A 20,700-nucleotide genomic window follows, 5' to 3' on the forward strand; every position below is an offset into this window, starting at 1 on the left:
AGAGGAGCTTAAGAACCTAAAAGCTGGCATCTACTAAGTGAAGTGGTAAAAACTTTTTTTCTGTGTTAATAATAGATGAAACTATCAAGACGGCAGATTTTTACATTTCATCTTGGTTGTTTTTTTCTGTACAAAATTAAGATTATGTTATTAATGAGTTAAAATAAATCTATTTAGGTTTCATAAGCAATACTAAATAATATCTTATCCAGTATGGCTTCGAAATAGAAACCGGTTTTCAATCATACTGAAAAATCATGTAACAGCATCGAATTACCGTCAATTTTCCATGATTATTAAAATTAAAAATCACAAAATATCCACGGAAAGCTGTCTATAATACGATAAATAACTATTTCATAATTGTTAAATTTATACAATTGCTAAGCTTTTGTAAGATAGGCATCCGCATGAGTTGGAATCTGCTAGTAGCATAGCTACTCTATAAATACAGAGAGTTTAATTAAAACGCAATAATGAACACCGGAGAAAACAAAACACACAAAATAGATTTTATTTTCTGCGTCATTTGTTCTAAATCAAACAATCAAAAACAGTTTTCAAAAGCGAAGCTTTTCTATAATTAGGGTCGGTCCGTCCGTCCGTCCGTACGTCCGTCCGTCCGTCCGTACGTCCGTCCGTCCGTCCGTCACGGATAGCTTTTTTCGTTAATTTAGACATGTTAGAAATGTCCTATCGATTTCAAATTTTGCATGGTGATTCCTTTAGTAGTTAGGTACGATTTAGAAAGCGTAGCAACTCTATAATCATTACCAAAATGTCCGTACGTCCATTTTAAACATGTTGATTTTTTTTACTTTTTTAAATAGCTTTTTTCGTTAATTTAGGCATGTTAGAATTGTCCTATTGATTTCAAATTTTGCATGGTGATTCCTGTAATAGTTAGGTACGAGTTAGAAAGCGTAGCAACTCTATAATCATTACCAGAATGTTCGTACGTCCATTTTAAACATGTTGATTTTTTTACATTTTTAACAACAAATTTGTATGTGACCTAATTATCCGATTGGTCTGATTTTTGGTACACTGATTCCTGGGACAACAAAGTAAAATATTATAAGCGAAGCAACTCTATAATCAAGTCCTAAAAATGTAAGTATGTCCATAATCATTATCCTGTATAAAGCAGTTTTTCAACAAATTTATTTACAATTTTGCTTTGACTCTTATACATTCGCATTCTGATTATTCAGTTCTGACATTATACAAGTGTTAATGTCCGTTTGTCCTACCGTTTCAGAGCTTCGCTTTTATGGATGTTGTCATCCTTGTTTAATTTTATTTAATGAATTTTAGATAATGTTAGAATAGTATATCTTATAACAAAAGAATTATAGATATTCATTTCATAATGTTTTCATTAATTAAAATTCGAATTTTTCTTCTTTGAAAGAATGAAAAACTTAATTAACAGTATAATTTTGAACGTAATCCAAGAATAAAATTATTTTGAATTTTATTGTTCTATAATTATTTTTTTTTTCATTATCTTTTTAAAAATATAAAGGAATTTTACTTCAAGTATAAAGAATTAAAAAGGAATTTCTATAAATTTACTTTGCCCTTTAAACCAACCAATATCAGCTGGATTAGATCCAGCTCTCAGCCATTCTGAAAAATCATGTACAATATCATTGTATTACAGATAATTTTCTTTCGGGGCTAACGAAACTGGTTTTAATCTTACTATTTTTCATTGTAATGTCCGCGGAAAGCTGTCTATAATACGATGCGATAATAAATAACTATTCTTTATTTCACGTTATAAATTATTATTGACAGAATGTATGTAGTTTATTACTATTTGTTTGGCATACTATAACATATATTTATCATTTATAGTAATAGAGATAACATAGAGACATACTGTCTTAATCAGACAATAGGAGAATCTAATTGGTTGACACATTTTACAAATTGGTACACCGACAAACGTCCTTATGCGACAAACCTCCTAATGCGACAAACCTCCTAAAGGAAAACCGTCCTAACGCGACAAACCACCTAATGCGACATCTCTTAAATAAAACCTTGTAAAAAAAATTTACGAAATTTCTTTTTTGAATAACTTTGTCCACAGGGTTAAATTTAAAAATCCGTCCAACAGTTTGTCCAAAGTCTGTATTGGCTACCCAACAGCATGGTTTTGAACACGATACAACCTTGCATTAAAAAAGTTGATCTTTACCTCACACTTAATAAATGTGAGTTCACTTGAGGAAAAAAAATTAGGAGGTTTTACTTTAGAAATGTTGCATTAGGAGGTTTTTCCCATTAGGACGTTTGTCGCATTTTGAAGTTTAGGACGTTTGTCGCATTATGGCGTTTGTCATATTAGGAGGTTTGTCGGTGTACCTACAGATCGTATTTTTGTATTCCATTCGCATTATGAGTCAACTATAAATTGTCGCATAACTTATGATAAAGCCCTTTATGAGTAAATTCGTGTAACAATTTCTTCACACGTCAAATGTGAAGCATAAGAAAAACATATAATAAGTTAGTTATGAAATTCTTAGATTAATGTTAGCTTTCTAAAAATTGCATCGTCGAAACATTTCGTCGCCAATAATGTCGCACTTATCACGTATAAAAAAAGTAAACAAAGGCTTTTGTCTAAAAAAGTTTCCAAGGTTTGACGAAAACTGGAGCCAGATGGGCCATCTAGATATATTAAGTCTATTATTTATGGTGAAGGAAGGTGAAGAGATACAGTTTTACATTTAATTAATAGTCAATTGTTTGGAAACTGTATGAATAAAAATGTTTGTAAATGCTTAAATTTTTTAAAGGCAATATTGGAAGCTGACTAAAAGTGGCTGACTCAGATTATGACGTCAACAAAAATAACCAATGAGAGGCCAGTATACATTGTAATTGACCAATGGTAAAATTTATAGTGGCCTCTCATTGGTTAATTTTTTTGACGTCATAATCTGAGTCAGCCACTTTTACTAGCTTCCAATATTGTAAATACATACAGTGTGTTTTTTCTTCGTTTTTAAGAACATTAATTGATTTTACTATACTTTTTAAAATAACAAGGATGACAACATCCATAAAAGCGAAGCACTGAAACTGTAGGACAAACGGACATTAACACTTGTATAGTGTTAGAACTTAATTATCATAATAAAAATTTATAAGAGTCAAAGCAAAATTGTAAGTAAATTTGTTGAAAAACTGCTTGATACAGGATAATTTTTATGGACATACCCACAATTTTAGAACTTGATTATAGAGTTGCTTCGCTTATTACATTATACTTTGTTGTCCCACGAATTAATATACCAAAAATCAGATCAATCCGATGATTAGATCACATAAAAATTTGTTGTTAAAAAAGTAAAAAAATCAACATGTTTAAAATTGACGTACGGACATTTTAGTAATGATTATAGAGTTGCTACGCTTTCTATATCGTACCTAACTACTAAAGAAATCACCATGCAAAATTTGAAATCGATAGGACAATTTTAACATGCCTAAATTTACGGACCCTAATTATAGAAAAGCTTCGCTTTTAAAAACTGAAATATTTTGTTGTTGTTCTAGTAGTGGTCTTAAAAATTGAAGGAAATAAGCTACTAATCATTAAAATGAGTGGGGTAAAATTGCTTTTTTAAAAAGTTCTCATAAAAATACACAAAACATAAAAAAAACTAGCTTACAGCCTAATTAAAGTATAGCTACGCTTCTGCAGATGCATATATTGACAGTGTAAGATTTATTAACAACATGAAATTAAATCTTTGTCTTAAGATGTTTTATCTTAATAAATGCATTTTTTCATTATTATTTGCATAAATTCTAGATTTTATAACTTACTCACATACACTTTATTTACAAAAGCCCTGTTTTAGATCCAAAATTAACTTATTAATAGGACAATAGAACTATTACAATTAGTTTTAACTTAGGGAGGGAGTGCATATTGGTTTGTATATTTCAATAGTCCCCAAAGTTTTATAAAAAAACGTTTTCTTATCGTTGGTTAAAAACTTTGGGGACTTTTCTTGATTTTGATTGGTTGGTTTACTAAGTTAAGTATCCAATCGTTTTAACCACTAATTGTAAATTACAGAAGGGGTATTTTTGTGTATCATTGGGGATGTACATAAATTAATCGGCAATGGTCTTATCCCTCTAAATCCCTGGCCTTAACTAGCCTCAAAACAGTAGAGTAATCCCATTTTGCTACACATTCCCTGACACAACATAGGGACGGACTGACGTATAAAGTTAGTATTTGGTCAGGGGTGGTAAAAAATAAACAGGGATCTAAAGAGATAAGGCTATGGCCGATAAATTGATGTACATCCTTTTTGATGATACACAAAATTATGTCTTCTGCAGATTAAAATTGCTGGTTGAAACGTTTGAACACTCAAAATAATGAATGAATCAATCAAAATCACTAAAGTTCTAAACCTGGTAATCCAACAAATCACAGAATCACCTCTATAAAACAACAAATGATTTAACTAAATATTGATTTTATCTTAAAGTTATATCTCAAAAAACGCGCGGCTAGAGCCAACTACACAGTAAGAACACACTACTTTGTAGAAAATATATTTCGCTTTATTCAAGCCTTCCCAATTCTAATTGTTTGAGAGTTTATGTACAACTAAAGTTATACATATGTTTTAGGGATGCTGTTGAATGTTGCCAGTATATTCTACTTCGCTACCTGCCACTACCAACGACCTTTTCACAGGTAAATTAAAGAACAGCTATTCCAGCATGGCTTCAAAATCGATTAATATCTACTGGATTAGAACCGGTTCTCAGCCTTACTGAAGAATCATGTATAGACAATGCATGTATTACAGACAATTTGCCACTAATATTAAAATCAAAATCATATAAGTAATACCAGTTATGTTAGATTGTGCCTTCAGTTCCTCGGGGATAACAAAACTAGTTTAAGTCATATTATTTTTCATTTTAATTTCCACGGAAAGCTGTCTATAATACTATGCTATTATTAATTACTCTACAACAACTTGGATATATGTTTTTGCGGGTTTTTTTGATCCTGGGGTAGAGTGGAAAAATGTTTTGCTTATGATGTTAAAAATGGTTTTAAATTAATAGGAAAAAATGATATAGCAACTGTCAATTGAAATTTTTTTTCGCGTATTCATTCAAATCCGGTGGATAGGAACCGGTTCTCATCCATACGAAAAAACTAAGTCTAGCATCGTATTATAAACCGCTTTCTACGAATATAGAAATGTACAATTATTAGATTAAAACTAGTTTTTTAGCCCCGAGGTGCCGGCTAAAAACTGGTTTTAATCTTATGATTGTACATTTCTATATTCGTAGAAAGCCTCGGGGCTAAAAAACTAGTTTTAATCTAATAATTGTACATTCTTTATCCGCGGAAAGCGGTTTATAATACGATGAAAGAAATAACTATTATCTCACTTAAAAAAAAGAAAAAGAAAATTAAAAGTTTTGTCATATTTGTTTATTGTTGTTTTCCTAGTTCAGCAGTTTGTTTCTTTTTATTAACCTAAGAATGCATTTTCTTAAAGTTAATTAACTTTTTCATCAAGTTTAGTCAGCTAAAAAGTTTTAGATCTATGGACAACTACGGCTGCTGATAAATGATAAAAATTGATTGTTTATCAATAGGGTTTTCATCCAAAGTTTAGGCGATAGTATTTGAAATAGTGGAGATTTTTAGTATAGGTGATTTGTAGATGTTCATAATTGGTGGAAAATGGGTGTCAACACGCCCCCCCCCCACTTCCCCCTATTTTGCATACCCCTTGTAAATCTCTTTGCACGCCACTGCACTGCGGCAATGTCTCCAAATTTTAACTGCTGCGAAATCCTAATTATTTTGAAACTTTTTATAAAACTTTAAAATCTAAAAACTAAAGTTCCTTGAATAATTATTTATTCTTTTTAAATGTAATTGTCTAGCATAACTTGAAATAAGAAACTATTATTCTTCTCACTCAGTACTTATGAAAAAAGAAATATAATGCTAAAAGAAACATTTTCAAAACAAGGATGAAAACATCCTCAAAAAATACAGTTGTTAAAAAATTATTGGAGAGCAATGTTGGATTGTAATGTTAAATAGTTAAAATATATTAAGCAATAACAGGATAAGAAAATAGGTACATAGATACAAAGTGAGTAAACCATAACTCAACTAATTCTGCCTGTCAAAATAAACCCAAAAGTATATGGGTTTTTATAAAAGTGAATTTCTCACCGTCTACCGTCTCCACTTCCCTGTTAAAGTCACTTAAAATCAAAATTTTGTTACGATTTTGAAATATTTTATTATTTAGGGTGTCACATTTTTTAAAATTTGGTTTTTGGTACCGGGAGTGAAAATTACCCACTAAGGCTATCTGTACATCCAAGAATATCTGTACCTCTAGGAGAATGATATAGTTACCCGCGACCGTGGCTCAACACGTAGCGAATCCGCTTGTTGTTGATGATGTGTTTTTGGAATTACACATATACCGTAAACTATACTGGTATTCTGCGCGGATAATTTTAATGACTTACTGACAGAGTTGCTACAATTTTAGAGAAAAATATAAATAAAATATGTAAAGTCAGCCTACAGAATTATTAATTTTCTCACAACAAAAGTCTAAACATTTTATACCTACACTAGATTAATATTTTTTTTAAATTTCCTTATTATTAAAATTTAAGATTATCTATAATACAAAGTAGAATGATGTCTGTCCGTCCGTCTGTCTGTCTGTCCGTCCCTTAAGATCTCAGTAACCACTGAACCGATTGGATTCTACTCTTCAGGGAATATACCTACTGGTCCTGTGGTGGTTTTAGGCTATTTTCTTGGGGGGTGGGACACCCCCAACCCCCCTAAAAACTATCCCCCCTTTTTTTTTTTTTTTGCTGAAGATTTTCTTGGTCCTTTTACAAATTTCGCCAAAATCTTTTTTTGATCACCTCTTGGGTCAAAGCCCCTAGAGGCTAGGGGCGAAGCCGCTAGTATAACAAAAAAGTAATAATATATTTAGTCTAAATCGTGCACGTTTCTGACTGTCTATAAAAAACATCTCTGGCTAGGCTTTGATAATTACATAAACAAACAATTTATGTTTTTTTTTTGTTTATTATTTTATGTTTATATCATCTTTTACTTACAAGATAAAGAGATAAACAAATAGGCCAAAAAATGTACACCGACAAACCTCCTAAAGGACAAACGTCCTGATGGGACATCTCTTAATTAAACCTCCTAAAAAAATTTTAAAAGTTAAATCTAAAAATGTTCGAAAATTAATAGAAAAAATGTTCCAATTTTTAGAACTGGATTTTTTGTTTCTCGACATTATCCTTGACCTTTTACAGAGTTAATTTCTATATTATTACGTAGGTATCAACATTGCAACCTATATCTATTAAAGTATTAATGTAGTGAGGTTTTTTAATCGATTGGTTACATAGGTCCCGAGATGGTTTAAGGCTATCCTATTTTTTTGAAATTCCTGGGATGGCTCTAGGTTATTTTTCAAAGACAGTGCCTCTAGGTGCACAAAATTTAATAAAGCCATTAAATTTGATTATACCTATTCCTTAATGATGAAAACTATTGATGTTTTGTCATGCCGTGTTTTATAATCATCCAGACACACTTTCTTATAATGGATGTCCATGCGTTAACTCTACTAATTGATGACAAAAGCTTATACAAACTATTTCTATTTTTAAAGTAGCTCTCCTATTAATAAATGGGATCATCGAAAGAATGCGAATTAACGGGTTTTGTCGTATTTTCACAGTAGCTTATCTCTATTTCTAGCACCTGTGGGGGGCTCTAATTCTGCGGGGCAATCATTAACATTTACCTAGCATAAAATAACCTATAAAAATTTATTGTGAAAATACGACGAAGCCCGCTACTTTGTTATGCTTTTGAAATCAAAAGACTGACAAATAATCCTGATTTGTAATTATTTTATAGTAAATTAAACTTATAGAAACAGTGTTTTAGAAATTAGATATTCCATGTACTTTTTAAACTTGTGTACAATGTACATTTGCGATCAACTGATATCTGTCATCTTATTATCATTAAGAAATAAGCTTTTTTAGAATATAGTACAAAATATAGTAAGTACAATATTGGTCTTTTTACTTTATTATTATATTTTCTGACATTATTTCTGCATTACTTTTACATAAGATTAATAAGATTATTAGCTTTTATTAGAAAAATTTGTATTTTTAATATTTTACCCTCACTTACTATAAGTACTACAAAATCAAGGATATAAATGTCAATTGTCAAGTAAGTACACGATTGAAAATTATCTATTCTGATTGGTTCACCTAATATGAATTTAAATCATGTGACTATAAATACTCTCTTTTGATTGGTTGATTTTGTTTAGGTTATTAATTGTTAGTTTTCATGTTCGCAAATGACCAGGAATACTTTCTTGTGATTAGTCAATTTAAATGAAGATTATATCTACCAAGGATTAGTAGATCACGTGACTATAAATACTTTCTTCTGATTGGTTGATTTTGATTAAGGTTACTGCTGACAGTGCTATCTGATCACGTGACTATAAATAATCTCTTCTGATTGGATGATTTTGATTAAGGTTACTGCTGCTGGATCACGTGACTATGATTACTCTCTTCTGATTGGTTGATTTTGATTTAGGTTACTGATGACCCTTGCTGGTGTGGACACAATGTATCTGATCACATCTAGTTTGTCGTTTTCTTTGAAACAGCTGTCCATATCATATCAAGAGACAGGTAATCAATTGATTTGGAATCGAGGAAACAAGTTATTCGTGTCTGTCTGTCTGTCTGTAACGCCTAGTTATTTTTACAAGTATTATACATTTTCCCCCTAATTTATCAAAAAATATGGTCTTAAACTCCCTTGTTTTGTCTATAATTTTAATTCAAATTTTTGCAAAAATATATGTGTACACATCCCAGGAAAATCAATTAATTTTCATTCTCTAAGCTTAAAACTTTAACAAAAGTTGCTAAATTCAATATTGGAAAATAATTTTACTTTTTGCCCCATAAATTTTACTACATATTTCTTTAAAAAATTTCCAGAATATTTTCGAAATTAATAATTATTTTAAAGAGGATCCTTATATAATTCTTTAGATCTAAAAAACCGATTGTATCGATGAAAAAAAGATAGTACTATCTATAAAACTAGCGGCTACGCCCCTAGAGGCCTCTAGTGGCATTTAAATGTTTTGTTTTTTTATTTTAAATATCTAATTTGAGAAATAATTTGTCTATGGTTACTATGCAGCAGGATTATTTCAATTTTTTTCGATTTCATTGTGATTTCTCTTGGTAGGGTGGTGGTACCTCCCCCAAAATAGTTATAAACCTTCCCAGGACCTATGAGAATCTACCCTGTTAGGGAGAACCCGATCGGTTCAGTGGTTAGCGAGATATTTCGGTACAGACACACAGAAACACAGACACACAGACAAACATCGTGTTACTTTTGTATAAGGATATAATATTGTATATTATGTAACTATCTATAGGTATAAAATATTTATTCTTAGAAAAAAACTGCAACATAAATAATAAATGATATGGTTGTATGGCGTGGTAAACCCTTCAATCTTAATAAAACATAACAACTAGCCGCATATCAGATATTAAATATTCATATTTCTGGAAGCTGTTAATAGTGCATATAAAAATAAATGACGTCATACAATAAAAATGACTTTTTAATTGGGCAATGGTATATCAGTATGGCTTTATATTATAGGCATTATTAAAAGCTTCCTATTTCTGTAATATTACTACCTACAAGGTTTTATAGGAATCTTTAGAAATACAGTGTGTTTTTTATGAGAACTTTTTTGAAAGCAATTTTGCCCCACTTATAGTTATTAGAATTTAATGATTAATGGCTTATTTTCTTCGTTTTTTAATGTAATTAATAAAACAACAAAAAAATATTACAGTTTTTGTTTAAAAAGTACAGTAAAATGTAAAATTCAAAACTTAAGTGTCGACATCTAAAAATGGTTTTAGCGCATTTTTCTTATGTTCAAATCTTCTACCTTTTGCAAGAATGGCTGCAAACCGTTGAGATATAGAGCTAAAAATTGATACAGATACTATTGGGGACATGTACTAGAATATATTTAGGTTTGAAGGCCATATCTCAATCAGGGAGGGAGTACTGCCCCCCGAAAGTCAACTACTGGAAACCTAATTTTTTCTCGCAAATGGTAGAAGATTTGAGCGCATAAGAAAAATGCGCTAACACCATTTTTAGATGTAGTTACCTAAGTTTTGAATTTTAGATTTTACTGCACTATTTAATTAAAAAACTCAAATATCTTTTTAATGTTCTGTTAATTGCATTAAAAAACGAAGAAAATAAGCCATTAATCAATAAATTCTGATAACTATAAGTGGGGTAAAATTGCTTACAAAAAAGTTCTCATAAAAAAACACACTGTAGTACAATGGATGATAAATTAAACAGAACAACACCTTTTGTACATTTAAATGCGACCGTAGCATAATGTATCTACTCTTCTTTGGGGAGGTGAAAGGTTCAGATCGCAACCCAAACTGAACACATAACTAAATACAGAAAACTTTTACCTACTGCTGCTATGGCAGATGCTTGACATTAATAGTCAAAATAATACGAAGAATGCCTTAGCTCAAAACAGGCGCAACTCATTTTCATGCACAGTTATGACTTCTAGACCTAGATAATGCAATCGATCAAAGAGTTGGTTGTCTGCAATATTTTATATTTTTGTGACTTTTAATCATCTATAAATATCTGGCCCTACGTTTTTACCATGTTGTATTGTATCTAAATAGTGTAACTTTGTAAAAACCAATCATAATTTGACATAATCCACCAAATTTCTAAATCTGAGGTGGATTCTTAAAAAAAAGTTTGCCCCACTAATCGCTTAGTTTTCGTGATAAATCCACCAAAATCACATTAAAAATCGACAACAAAAAAATAAACAAAATCATAGAAGGTTTATGAACATAAGATTTTATTTAATTTTTGTAGATTTTCTATGTGATTTTGGAGGATTTTTCACGAAAACATTTTTGCCCCACTAAGTGATTAGTGGGGCAAATTTTTTTAAGAATCCACCACTGTATTTAATTTCAGTGTACAATCTGGTTGTTCCTTACACTCTACCCATTGCGCAGGTGACAATTTTAGCAGAAAATCTACTCTAGAATAACTTATTGTGTATTAATCTGTCCGTCTGTCATTTTATTTTTTGCTGTTTATTAGGAAAGTGGACATTATTTGTGAGTATTTCTAGTTTTAATCTATTTTTATCGCATCGTATTATAGACATTTAAAAATGATATCCATATTAGAAACCTTTAAGGGTGGAGGGGGTGTGTTATAAAAACATGATGCAATTGACGTTCAACTGATTTAAACATACCGACGGACCAAGAAACTTAAACAGTAGATACTCATTGATCCAAAGAATCTTCATCCAAAAAATCAGCCGTCTATCTTAAATTTTACATTTAAAAGTAGAATAGACATACATTGGCTTCGCTACTGAAACCAGCGACAATTTTGAAAAAATGCAACGAGTTTCACTTTTCTTATTGCAATGAATGTTGAATTTGAATTATAAGATTATTAAGTCACTTGAGAGAAAAAATTGCTGAAACGCAAGAAGAGAAAAAAAAGTGGAATTGAAATGTTTTCGTCATTTCTTTGCTCACACTATATTTCTCAAGGCTCGACAGTTACACATTTTTATCATGTGTGACGTCATAAAAATACGTCTAAAAAAGGAAGGATGAGAGGAGAGGAGAGGTGGGAAAGGAAACCCCAAAAAAAGAGATTGATTTAGACGTTTTTTTATGATGTCAAACATGACACTTTTTGTATCTCATAAAAAATAGCTAAAATGTAAATTTTTGTGTCTGCCTAGCATTAAAGAGTGTCAACGTATTGTCTAACAATTCGGCGGCAGCTGGATAATACTGCAACAAGCACAGCTGCGGACGCAGAGCCCGGATATATTTCCTTTCAATATTTGAAATCAAAGTTTGAAATAGGAATTTTGTGTTAAGTACGTATGTGTTGCTTCTGACATGTGTCATAAAAAGTTGTTACTTTCAGATCACTTTTTAGGCATTTTTCTGCGTTCTTTTTACATGTTAATAGTTATGAATTGTATTATAGATAGCTTTCTGCGGCTATGAAAATAAAAAAAAATTGACTAAAACCAGTTTTGTTAGGTCAGAGGGGCCGAAGGCCCGCGCTAAGAAAACAATTTATCATTTTTATTTTAATAATCTTGGAAAATTGTTTGTAATCCGATGCTGGCCATAATTTTTCAGTATGGATGAGAACCGGTAACAACACAGAGGATATCAATCGGTTTCGAAGCCATGCTGGAATAGTTATTTCTCGCATCGTATTATAAACGGCTTTCCGCGGATATAGAATGTACAATAATAAGATTAAAACCAGTTTTTTATCCCCAAGGTGCCGAAGGCACGGGCTTAAAAAACTGGTTTTAATCTTAAGATTGTACATTTTTGTATTCGTAGAAAGCTGGAAATAATACGATGCTAGACATAGTTTTTTCGTGTGGATGAGAACCGGTTCCTATCCACCGGATTCGAATGAATACGAGAAAATAAGTTCTTAAAACTTTAAATTTGTTGATAATAAAAATAGAAATTTTATAAATCAAATTAATTTATTTAAATGTGTTTTTTGCACTATATATTACTTTACTATTCTTTTTTTCATCATAATAAATTTATTTTATGAAAATTTTCTTATAATATAATTTTCCATTGTCTTTTATCTTAATGTGTGAACCAGGGAGGGAGGGGACATTGGGCTGTTTATTACACTAGTCCCCAAAGTTTTATAATAACGTTAACAACTTTGGGGTCTTGAATTTATATTGGTTGGTGCATTGAATTGAGTGTCAAAACAATGTAATCTACGGAGAGGGTGATTTTGTGCATCATTATTGGTGATGTACATCAATTCATTGTCTCATCCCTTTAGATACTTGAAGCACGATAACAACAAAAAGAAAAAAATCTACGAATTTCTAAACATCAACCAAATTAGAATTGCCACATTTATAAATTCACAAAGATGATTTTCAAAGAGGAAAAAAGAAATGTGAGCAAAATATTTCTTATTTCTCTTTTTTTTTTGTCAAGGTTTTTCAATACAAGTTCAATTGAATTGGGCATAAAAATAGCCTTATACCAAGCCAAAACTTAAATTTGAATGTAAAATAATCCTAACCTGTACCTGGACCTATGTGAAGCTTTTATAAAATAAAACTCAATTGGGTAATGTTATTGATTAACTTTGCATAGGCAACTTTTTCCTCCATAATATATTTCTTCCTTCAATATAATTCGTGATTTGAATATACACACCCACAAGATCCCCAAAACGACAATATGATTTACAGCGGAGCTTTATTAAAATTTACTTTTTGTGGCAATTATATCACTATACCCGACTCCTCAATAGCGACATTATAAAGATTTAAAATCAGTACAATACTTTTAGTTTTATTAGCGACTACACCCCTAGAGGCATTTAAAGGGGGGAGGGGGAGTCGACCCCCCTTTTTCAATTAAAAATTTTCGAGGGATCGTTTTTTTTCTAATGGCGATTTTTCTTGGTTGTATCCTCCTCCAAAATTGTTATAAACCTTCCAAGGACCTATAGACCCCAAACTGTCCCAGTTTTGAGCAAGACGATTCCAGTTACGTCATATACGTTTCGGGAAAGAAAAAGGGAAGGGGGGAAGAAAATCTCTTCAAAAGAGATGGGAGAAAAGGGAAGAGATTTTCTTCCCCCTTCCCTTTTTATAGAACGTCACAGGAATCGTCTTGCTCAAAACTGGGACAGTTTGGGGTTTGTCGTAAATAGGGTCATTTCAGTTTTATGGAACAAAATTTGCGCGGGTAAAAACGAAATATTTTACAATATTCATAACAAAAATCTTATTTAATCCACAAAGATGTCAAATTCGAAAATATAGAATATTTTTAAAGAAGTTGTATCAACTTTTTTTTTTATAGCTAGCCGGTTCTTTTAGTAAGTAGTAGATGTAAAATTTTTCATAGAATTCAAATATGCAATCGGTTTTTTTGTAGACCTCTTATTTTTTAAGTAATTTAAGTTTTTAAAAAAAATAATTAAGTCGGTTTTAAGGTACTAAAACGCAACAAAATAAAAGAAGAAAATGGTCAGTAAGAACAAAAATAGTAAGATCTTTAATTTGACACCTTACTTTTAAAATTCTGTTGAGTAATTATTGAAAAAATCTATTTTTTTAACCTCGGTATAATAAAAACTTTAGACCTAAATATTTTCTCAAACAGACATAAAAAACATGGGTTCATATATACCATTAGAATCAGAAAAATATTACGAATCCATTGTAAGCAAAATTGAAAAAAATTAAAAAATTAAAAAATTACAGAAATGGCCAATTATTTTTTTTGTTCAGACAACACTATTGTATTCCCTTTTTTACCCCCTCTTTACCCCCTCTTTACCCCCTTCCCATTTTTATACTCAATTGAAGAATTAAGACGTTGCCTGTACAACATAATATGATATTTTCATATAATTCCTTTTATTGTAGTTTATATACTATATTGTAAACTTTTTTTTTCAATTTTGCTTACAATGGATTCGTAATATTTTTCTGATTCTAATGGTATATATGAACCCATATTTTTTTATTTGTGAAATAATAAAATTAAGTTCAAAGTTTTTATTCTCGTGGGTTTAAAAAAATCGATTTTTTCAATAATTACCTGACAGAATTGAAAAAGTAAGGTGTCAAATTAAAGATCTTACTATTTTTGTTCATAATGACCATTTTCTTTCTTTTTTTGTTGCATTTTAGTACCTTAAAATCGACTTAATTTTTTTTTTTTTAAACTTAAATTACTTAAAAAATAAGAGGTCTACAAAAAAACCGATTGCATATCTGAATTCTATGAAAAATTTTACATCTACTACTTACTAAAAGAACCGGCTAGCTATAAAAAAAATAGTTGATACACCTTCTTTTACAATAAGAGTGTAATAACATAAAAATCTTCTAGTTTTATGCGTTTTAAATGTCATATTTTAAAAGTTTATTATTATTGCTATACAACAACAAATAAAATTACTAAATTGATCATATTACAGACGTTGACATATCACAAATGTTATTGAAAATCACAAAATAAATACCAGTTTTGTTAGACCGTTCCTTCGGCCTTTCAAGTGATAAAAAATAGTTTTAATCTTATAATTTTTCATTTCAATATCCGCGGAAAGCTATCTAAAATGCAATGAGGTAAATAACTGTACTGAATAAAATCACCCCATCAATTTAAAACCATATATTATTTTTGTTTAGACTACAATGACGGCCAGTGTATACCTAACTCTTTCTCTGACGATAGAAAGATATTTCTCAATTGTGAAACCTCTATATCAACTTAGAAATCGGTGAGTTAGTTTTAAAAGCGAAGCTTTTCTATAATTAGGGTCGGTCCATCCGTCCCTAACGTTAATTCAAACAGGTTAGAATTGTCCTATCGAATACCTCTAATCCTTACTAGAAATTCCATTTAAAACATGGCGATTTCTCCTTTTTTGACAATAATTGATTGTATAGAATAATTATCATATTCACTTGATTCTTGAAATAATTTTTCCAAGGACAAAAAGGTACAATACTAGAAGCGAGGCATCTCTATAATCAAATTCTAAAAACAAAAGTTTGTCCTTTTACAGTACAATTTTGTTTACACATAAAAAATAATGTTCTACTTCTGAAGTTTTGACACTCTACAAAAGTTGTTGATCCCTCAGTATGATTTTATATCTTTTATGGATGTTGTCAATCTTGGTGAGTTATTACACAGTTTAGGAATGATACGACCACATTATTGGTAAAAAAAAGGCATGGTACGGTGTTTTCTTTCATTCTTAAAATAATCAGCTATAAACAGTTAAATTTCTAAGATAAAGCTTTAATTTTGTAAAATATTTTGACATTCAATTATATTCTTATGTGAGTAAATAAAAACAAATTTTCGTCTGCTAAATAGTTTATGGAATTTTTTTGTTTGATTGATAATCGTAATATAAATCCAAAGACCTATGTGATGATCCACTAAAAATGAGAACTCAATCGGTTGAATAGTTGTTGAAATTTTAAGTCACTGATAAAAAAAGCCTTACTACTTTATATAATAGGATAATATAATCTATATTTTTTATATAGGAGACACATAAATAATAAGGTCTTTTTTCACGTGTTTTTAGAAGTTTTTTATTTTCTAATTTTAACATATATTATATTCTTAAGTACCTATAATATCATTTTAAGTGGATAAAAATGGAAATCTGGCTTTTTATTCAGGGGAAAATAATAGAAAATAAATGGGGAAAATGTCTTTTATGGTGTTAAACCTTCTTTTTAACTAAAGTCATCTTATTTTCTAATTTAATCAAAGCTTATATTCTTAAGTACCTATAGTAAGTAATATTATTTTAAGAGGATTGAAATCGAAATCTGGCTTCATATTCGAGGAAAATGATAGAAAAATATATAGGAAAAAATAATAATGAAGAGGAAAATATAATTCTTTTAGTATCACATCTACTTTAAAGCTAATTTCACTACTATGCAATGTCCGTATGTCCATTTAAAGGATAGGGGCACACAAAGACAGATAAAACATCTGCATATTTACATGCTTTGTCAATGATAAAAAATACCTTCTTAAAAATCTATTAATAGTAACTGTATAAAGTTTTATTTTATTAGTGTAACATTTTACAATATTAGTGCATTTTAACATTTCGCCCAAACCCTACTTTATTAATTTTAAAGAAAAACAACAACATAGTATAGTATTTTGTGATATTAATTCAATTAAGATTCAAGAAAGCCCAGTGAAAAATGAGCTTCATAAGGGTTAAAGCTGACTGAAAAATTTAAAAAATTTATAAAAGAAAATGAGGTAGGGTGTGGGGTGGCTTGTAGTCCTATTATCAATCAGTGGGATTTTACATTATTTAGCCTAGATACTATTTACTTCAGTTTACCTTAAAAACAAATTTAGACGTGTTGATTTGATGCGGCGTTATCATAATAACTTTTTATTTAAATATTTTGATAGACAGATTAAGATAAAGTTCATTAAACGTCTGAATTTTTTATACGTTCTTACAAAGCAATGAAATATTTTTTTAAAATCTGCAAAATTCATTTTTCTTAGAAATGATTTGTCATTTCTGTATTTTAGATTTAATAAAAGTATTTGACGACTGTCATAAAAGAACAATTACAATCGATATATCCTTACTTGAATGTTGAACAAGATTTTCATGTAATGAATTAATACTCGAAGCTGGCTAAAATAACGATACGCCCCTTACATCCCTTTACCCCATATGCTCACCTCCAACTGAATGAACTAACTTACCAATAAATGAGGTCCATGTTAGCAACATAAATTTACGTCAAATTTTCTCCTGTCATAATATCCACGTATATTCTATATCCATTCTATTTCAGGAACAGAGCAACAAAACGTATTTGTCATGTACCTTTTAGATTAGGTTAGGTCAAGTAACGTTTTAGAGAACCCCTATAGGATAGAGCTCATAAACCAAGGGCTAGAATGGAGGGTTTATTTGGACAAAAGGAGAATTTTTGGATTCTTTCAACAAAATTTTTTTTTTGTAATTTCGCATAAACAAATCTTAAAAATAAACTGATAAAAATTAAAAACACTGTTTATATATTTAAAGTGTACTATTTTTTTCACAATTTAAAATGTAAATATTGATTCAAGTTCTGACTTGAATTACAAAGCATTTCTGTAAATTATTCGGTTTGTTCTTTTTATTGTTTTGCTTTCAAACACATTTGGTAGATTTTAGTTTTAGAAACATAATTTTGGAGCAATTGTTTTTTTCTTGTGGGTTAACCCATCCCTCCCCCTTCATAAAATCAATAAGGCCAGTGGACCAATATAAATCTCCCAAAGATAGGAGAACCAAATCTTCTTTTGGTTAGTGTTATTTTAAGGGATAGATTGTATTCAATAATAAAAATAATGAATATAAAACAAGTGTGGCAACATCCATAAAAGCAAAGTTCTAAAATTAAAAATTGTTGTAAAAAAAGTTAAAAAATAGCATGTTTCAAATAGACGTACAGACTTTCTGGTAACGACAGTAGAGTTGTTTCGCTTCCTAAATCATACTTTAATGTTGTAGGAATCATCGTGCAAAGTTTGAAATCGATAGGAAAATTCTAACATGTCTAAATCAACGAAAAGATCTAACCATTACGTACGTAAGGACGAAGCGACCCTAATTATAGAAAAACTTTGCTTTTACAAACACTTAAAAATATAAATAGTTCGCTTTGCTCCGCTACTTATAATATATTATTCCTTGCTGGTGTTTTGATAATGTTATCACATGTAAGTGTCAAAATTTGAGAATAAAAATTGTTTACAAAAATGATTGTTTCATAATTATACTTTAAACAAAAGGTCATGCTGTTGTTAAATTATATAAAGTGTTTATTTAATAATTTTATTTATCTAAAGCAACAATAATTTAGTTTTTAGAATATGTTATTGTGTAAATAATTTAAGATTTAATTCTAATTATCAGTATTTAAAATTTAATCAAAGTTTGGAAAACCACGGGTTGAACTAAGCACAACTATTTGGAAGATATAAGGAGATATAATAGACGTAGAATCATAGATGGCATATCAGACACTATATTCCATCCAACATAAAAAGAGATTCCGAACAGTTTTCTTTATATTCACACTATGAAATTTTACACTGTATAAATTACCTAAGCAAAGGTTTATCCTAATAAAATTGACTATTCATTTTAGCTGACACATTTTACGAATTAAAAGAAAAAATAACTGCCCTTTTCTTAAACAAATATGTATGTACATTTTCCAACATTATGACCGGTTTGTTCTTCCACTGTTTTTCTTTTTGGTCAATTTACTGATTAGAGATCTAGATCTTCATTGCAGACTAGTTGCTTTGCCTCAGACAGGGAAGGTCAGGAAAATAACCTAAAACCACCCCAAGACATTTATAAAGTTTCCCTAAAAATACATTTATTTCGTCCAAGTATTTTCTGAGATCTTTTGCTCTTTATATTATACTAGCAGCTGCGCTCCAAGCATCTAGGAGCTCTGTATTTAAATGAGTAAGGAAATTAGTAAAATAGCCTAAAACCTAACTTAGATATAAAAATTAAATAGCCTAAAACTATCCAGTAACCTATAAGAAGCTTCCATAAAACAGGGAACTCAATAGGTACAGTAGTTATCGAAATCTTAAGCTACAGACAAAAAAGCTTACTACTTTATATAATAGGATGTAAGTATAGTTATAAACTTATATATTTTTATCTGATTATATTTTTTAGGTGGCTACGGTCCTCATTCTTGCTGGCGATACCTGGAATTCTATTCTCCATTCTCTTCACCCTGCCAAACTATTTTATGATCAGGTTTGTTGTATTTTCTTTAAGAATTAGTTTCTCTCACTCATTCATATTACAAGATTGAATATCATAATTGATGTATTGCATATTATTATAGACAGCTTTCCGCGGATATTAAAATGAAAAATAACAAGATTAAAAATGGGTATTAATTTTATAATTTTTTATTTTAATGTTCGTGGAAAATTGTCTGTAATACGATGCTGTACAAGATTTATAAGAATGATACCAAAATATTTTAAACTATTTAAATTATTGGTGCAAAAGTTTGGACACGTTGCTGTTAATTGGTAAAACCAAATCAAGATTCAATATTAACTCCCAAAGTTTTAAGTCAACGAATGTCAGAACCAGATTGTATACTTTTGGGGTTAGTATAGTTTATAATTCATTGTCTTCTCCCTCACTGGATGGATAATTAAAGGGGGGGGGGGAGTTCTGACACATTTGCGTAAACCTGGTAAATAGGTTTTATCTTTGGACTGAGAGGATAGGTTATTAGGGATAAAATCATTCTTATATGATGAATTTCCCCCAGATTTAAGATTTTTTGGATAGGCCTCCAGGTTCCGGAGCTCCAGGCCTCCAGGTGGTTCTCTACAGGTAAAAATGAAAAAAAAAATTTTTGTTAAGAGTTAGATGTCAGTTTATGAGACAAAATATGTATGTTTTTTCTTCACATATGGGAATAACAATCAAAAAGAAACATATTTTGTTTTATAAGTTAACCTCTAACTCTTTAAAAAGAAGTCTTATTTTTCGTTTCTACCTGTACAGAGACCACCTGGAGGCCTGGAGCTCCGGAACCTGGAGGCCTATCAAAAAATCTTAAATCTGGGGGAAATTCATCATATAAGAATGATTTTATCTTTTATAACCTATCCTCTCAGTCCAAAGATAAAGCCTATACACCAGGTTTACGCAAATGTGTCAGAACTCCCCCCCCCCCCCCTTATTTTATGAGAAAACTAATATTTAATTTGTTCAGTACTGTGTGGAATAATGTATTCGAATATCAAGAACTACCCCAAGGCTTCATAGTTACTGAGGTAATTACTAGGACAATTAGGTATAAAAGTAGCGCATCAATGTTC

The 20,700-nt window shown here is 30.2% G+C and overlaps 1 protein-coding gene across 1 annotated transcript in view; it reads left to right on the plus strand.

Annotated features, from left to right (window-relative positions):
* LOC145327235 (uncharacterized) overlaps window positions 1–20,700 on the plus strand; it is a 101,625-nt gene that overhangs the window by 17,397 nt on the left and 63,528 nt on the right. The window contains exons 3-8 of the mRNA XM_080170818.1: window positions 4,675–4,741; window positions 8,705–8,802; window positions 11,189–11,229; window positions 15,459–15,550; window positions 19,529–19,612; window positions 20,595–20,655. Of these exons, the coding sequence (XP_080026944.1) occupies window positions 4,675–4,741; window positions 8,705–8,802; window positions 11,189–11,229; window positions 15,459–15,550; window positions 19,529–19,612; window positions 20,595–20,655 (443 nt within the window). The remainder of the gene's footprint in view (window positions 1–4,674; window positions 4,742–8,704; window positions 8,803–11,188; window positions 11,230–15,458; window positions 15,551–19,528; window positions 19,613–20,594; window positions 20,656–20,700) is intronic.

The sequence above is a fragment of the Acartia tonsa genome, chromosome 8 (assembly GCF_053477335.1).
Source record: "Acartia tonsa isolate MP-2025a chromosome 8, ASM5347733v1, whole genome shotgun sequence".
NCBI classification, from domain to species: domain Eukaryota; kingdom Metazoa; phylum Arthropoda; class Copepoda; order Calanoida; family Acartiidae; genus Acartia; species Acartia tonsa.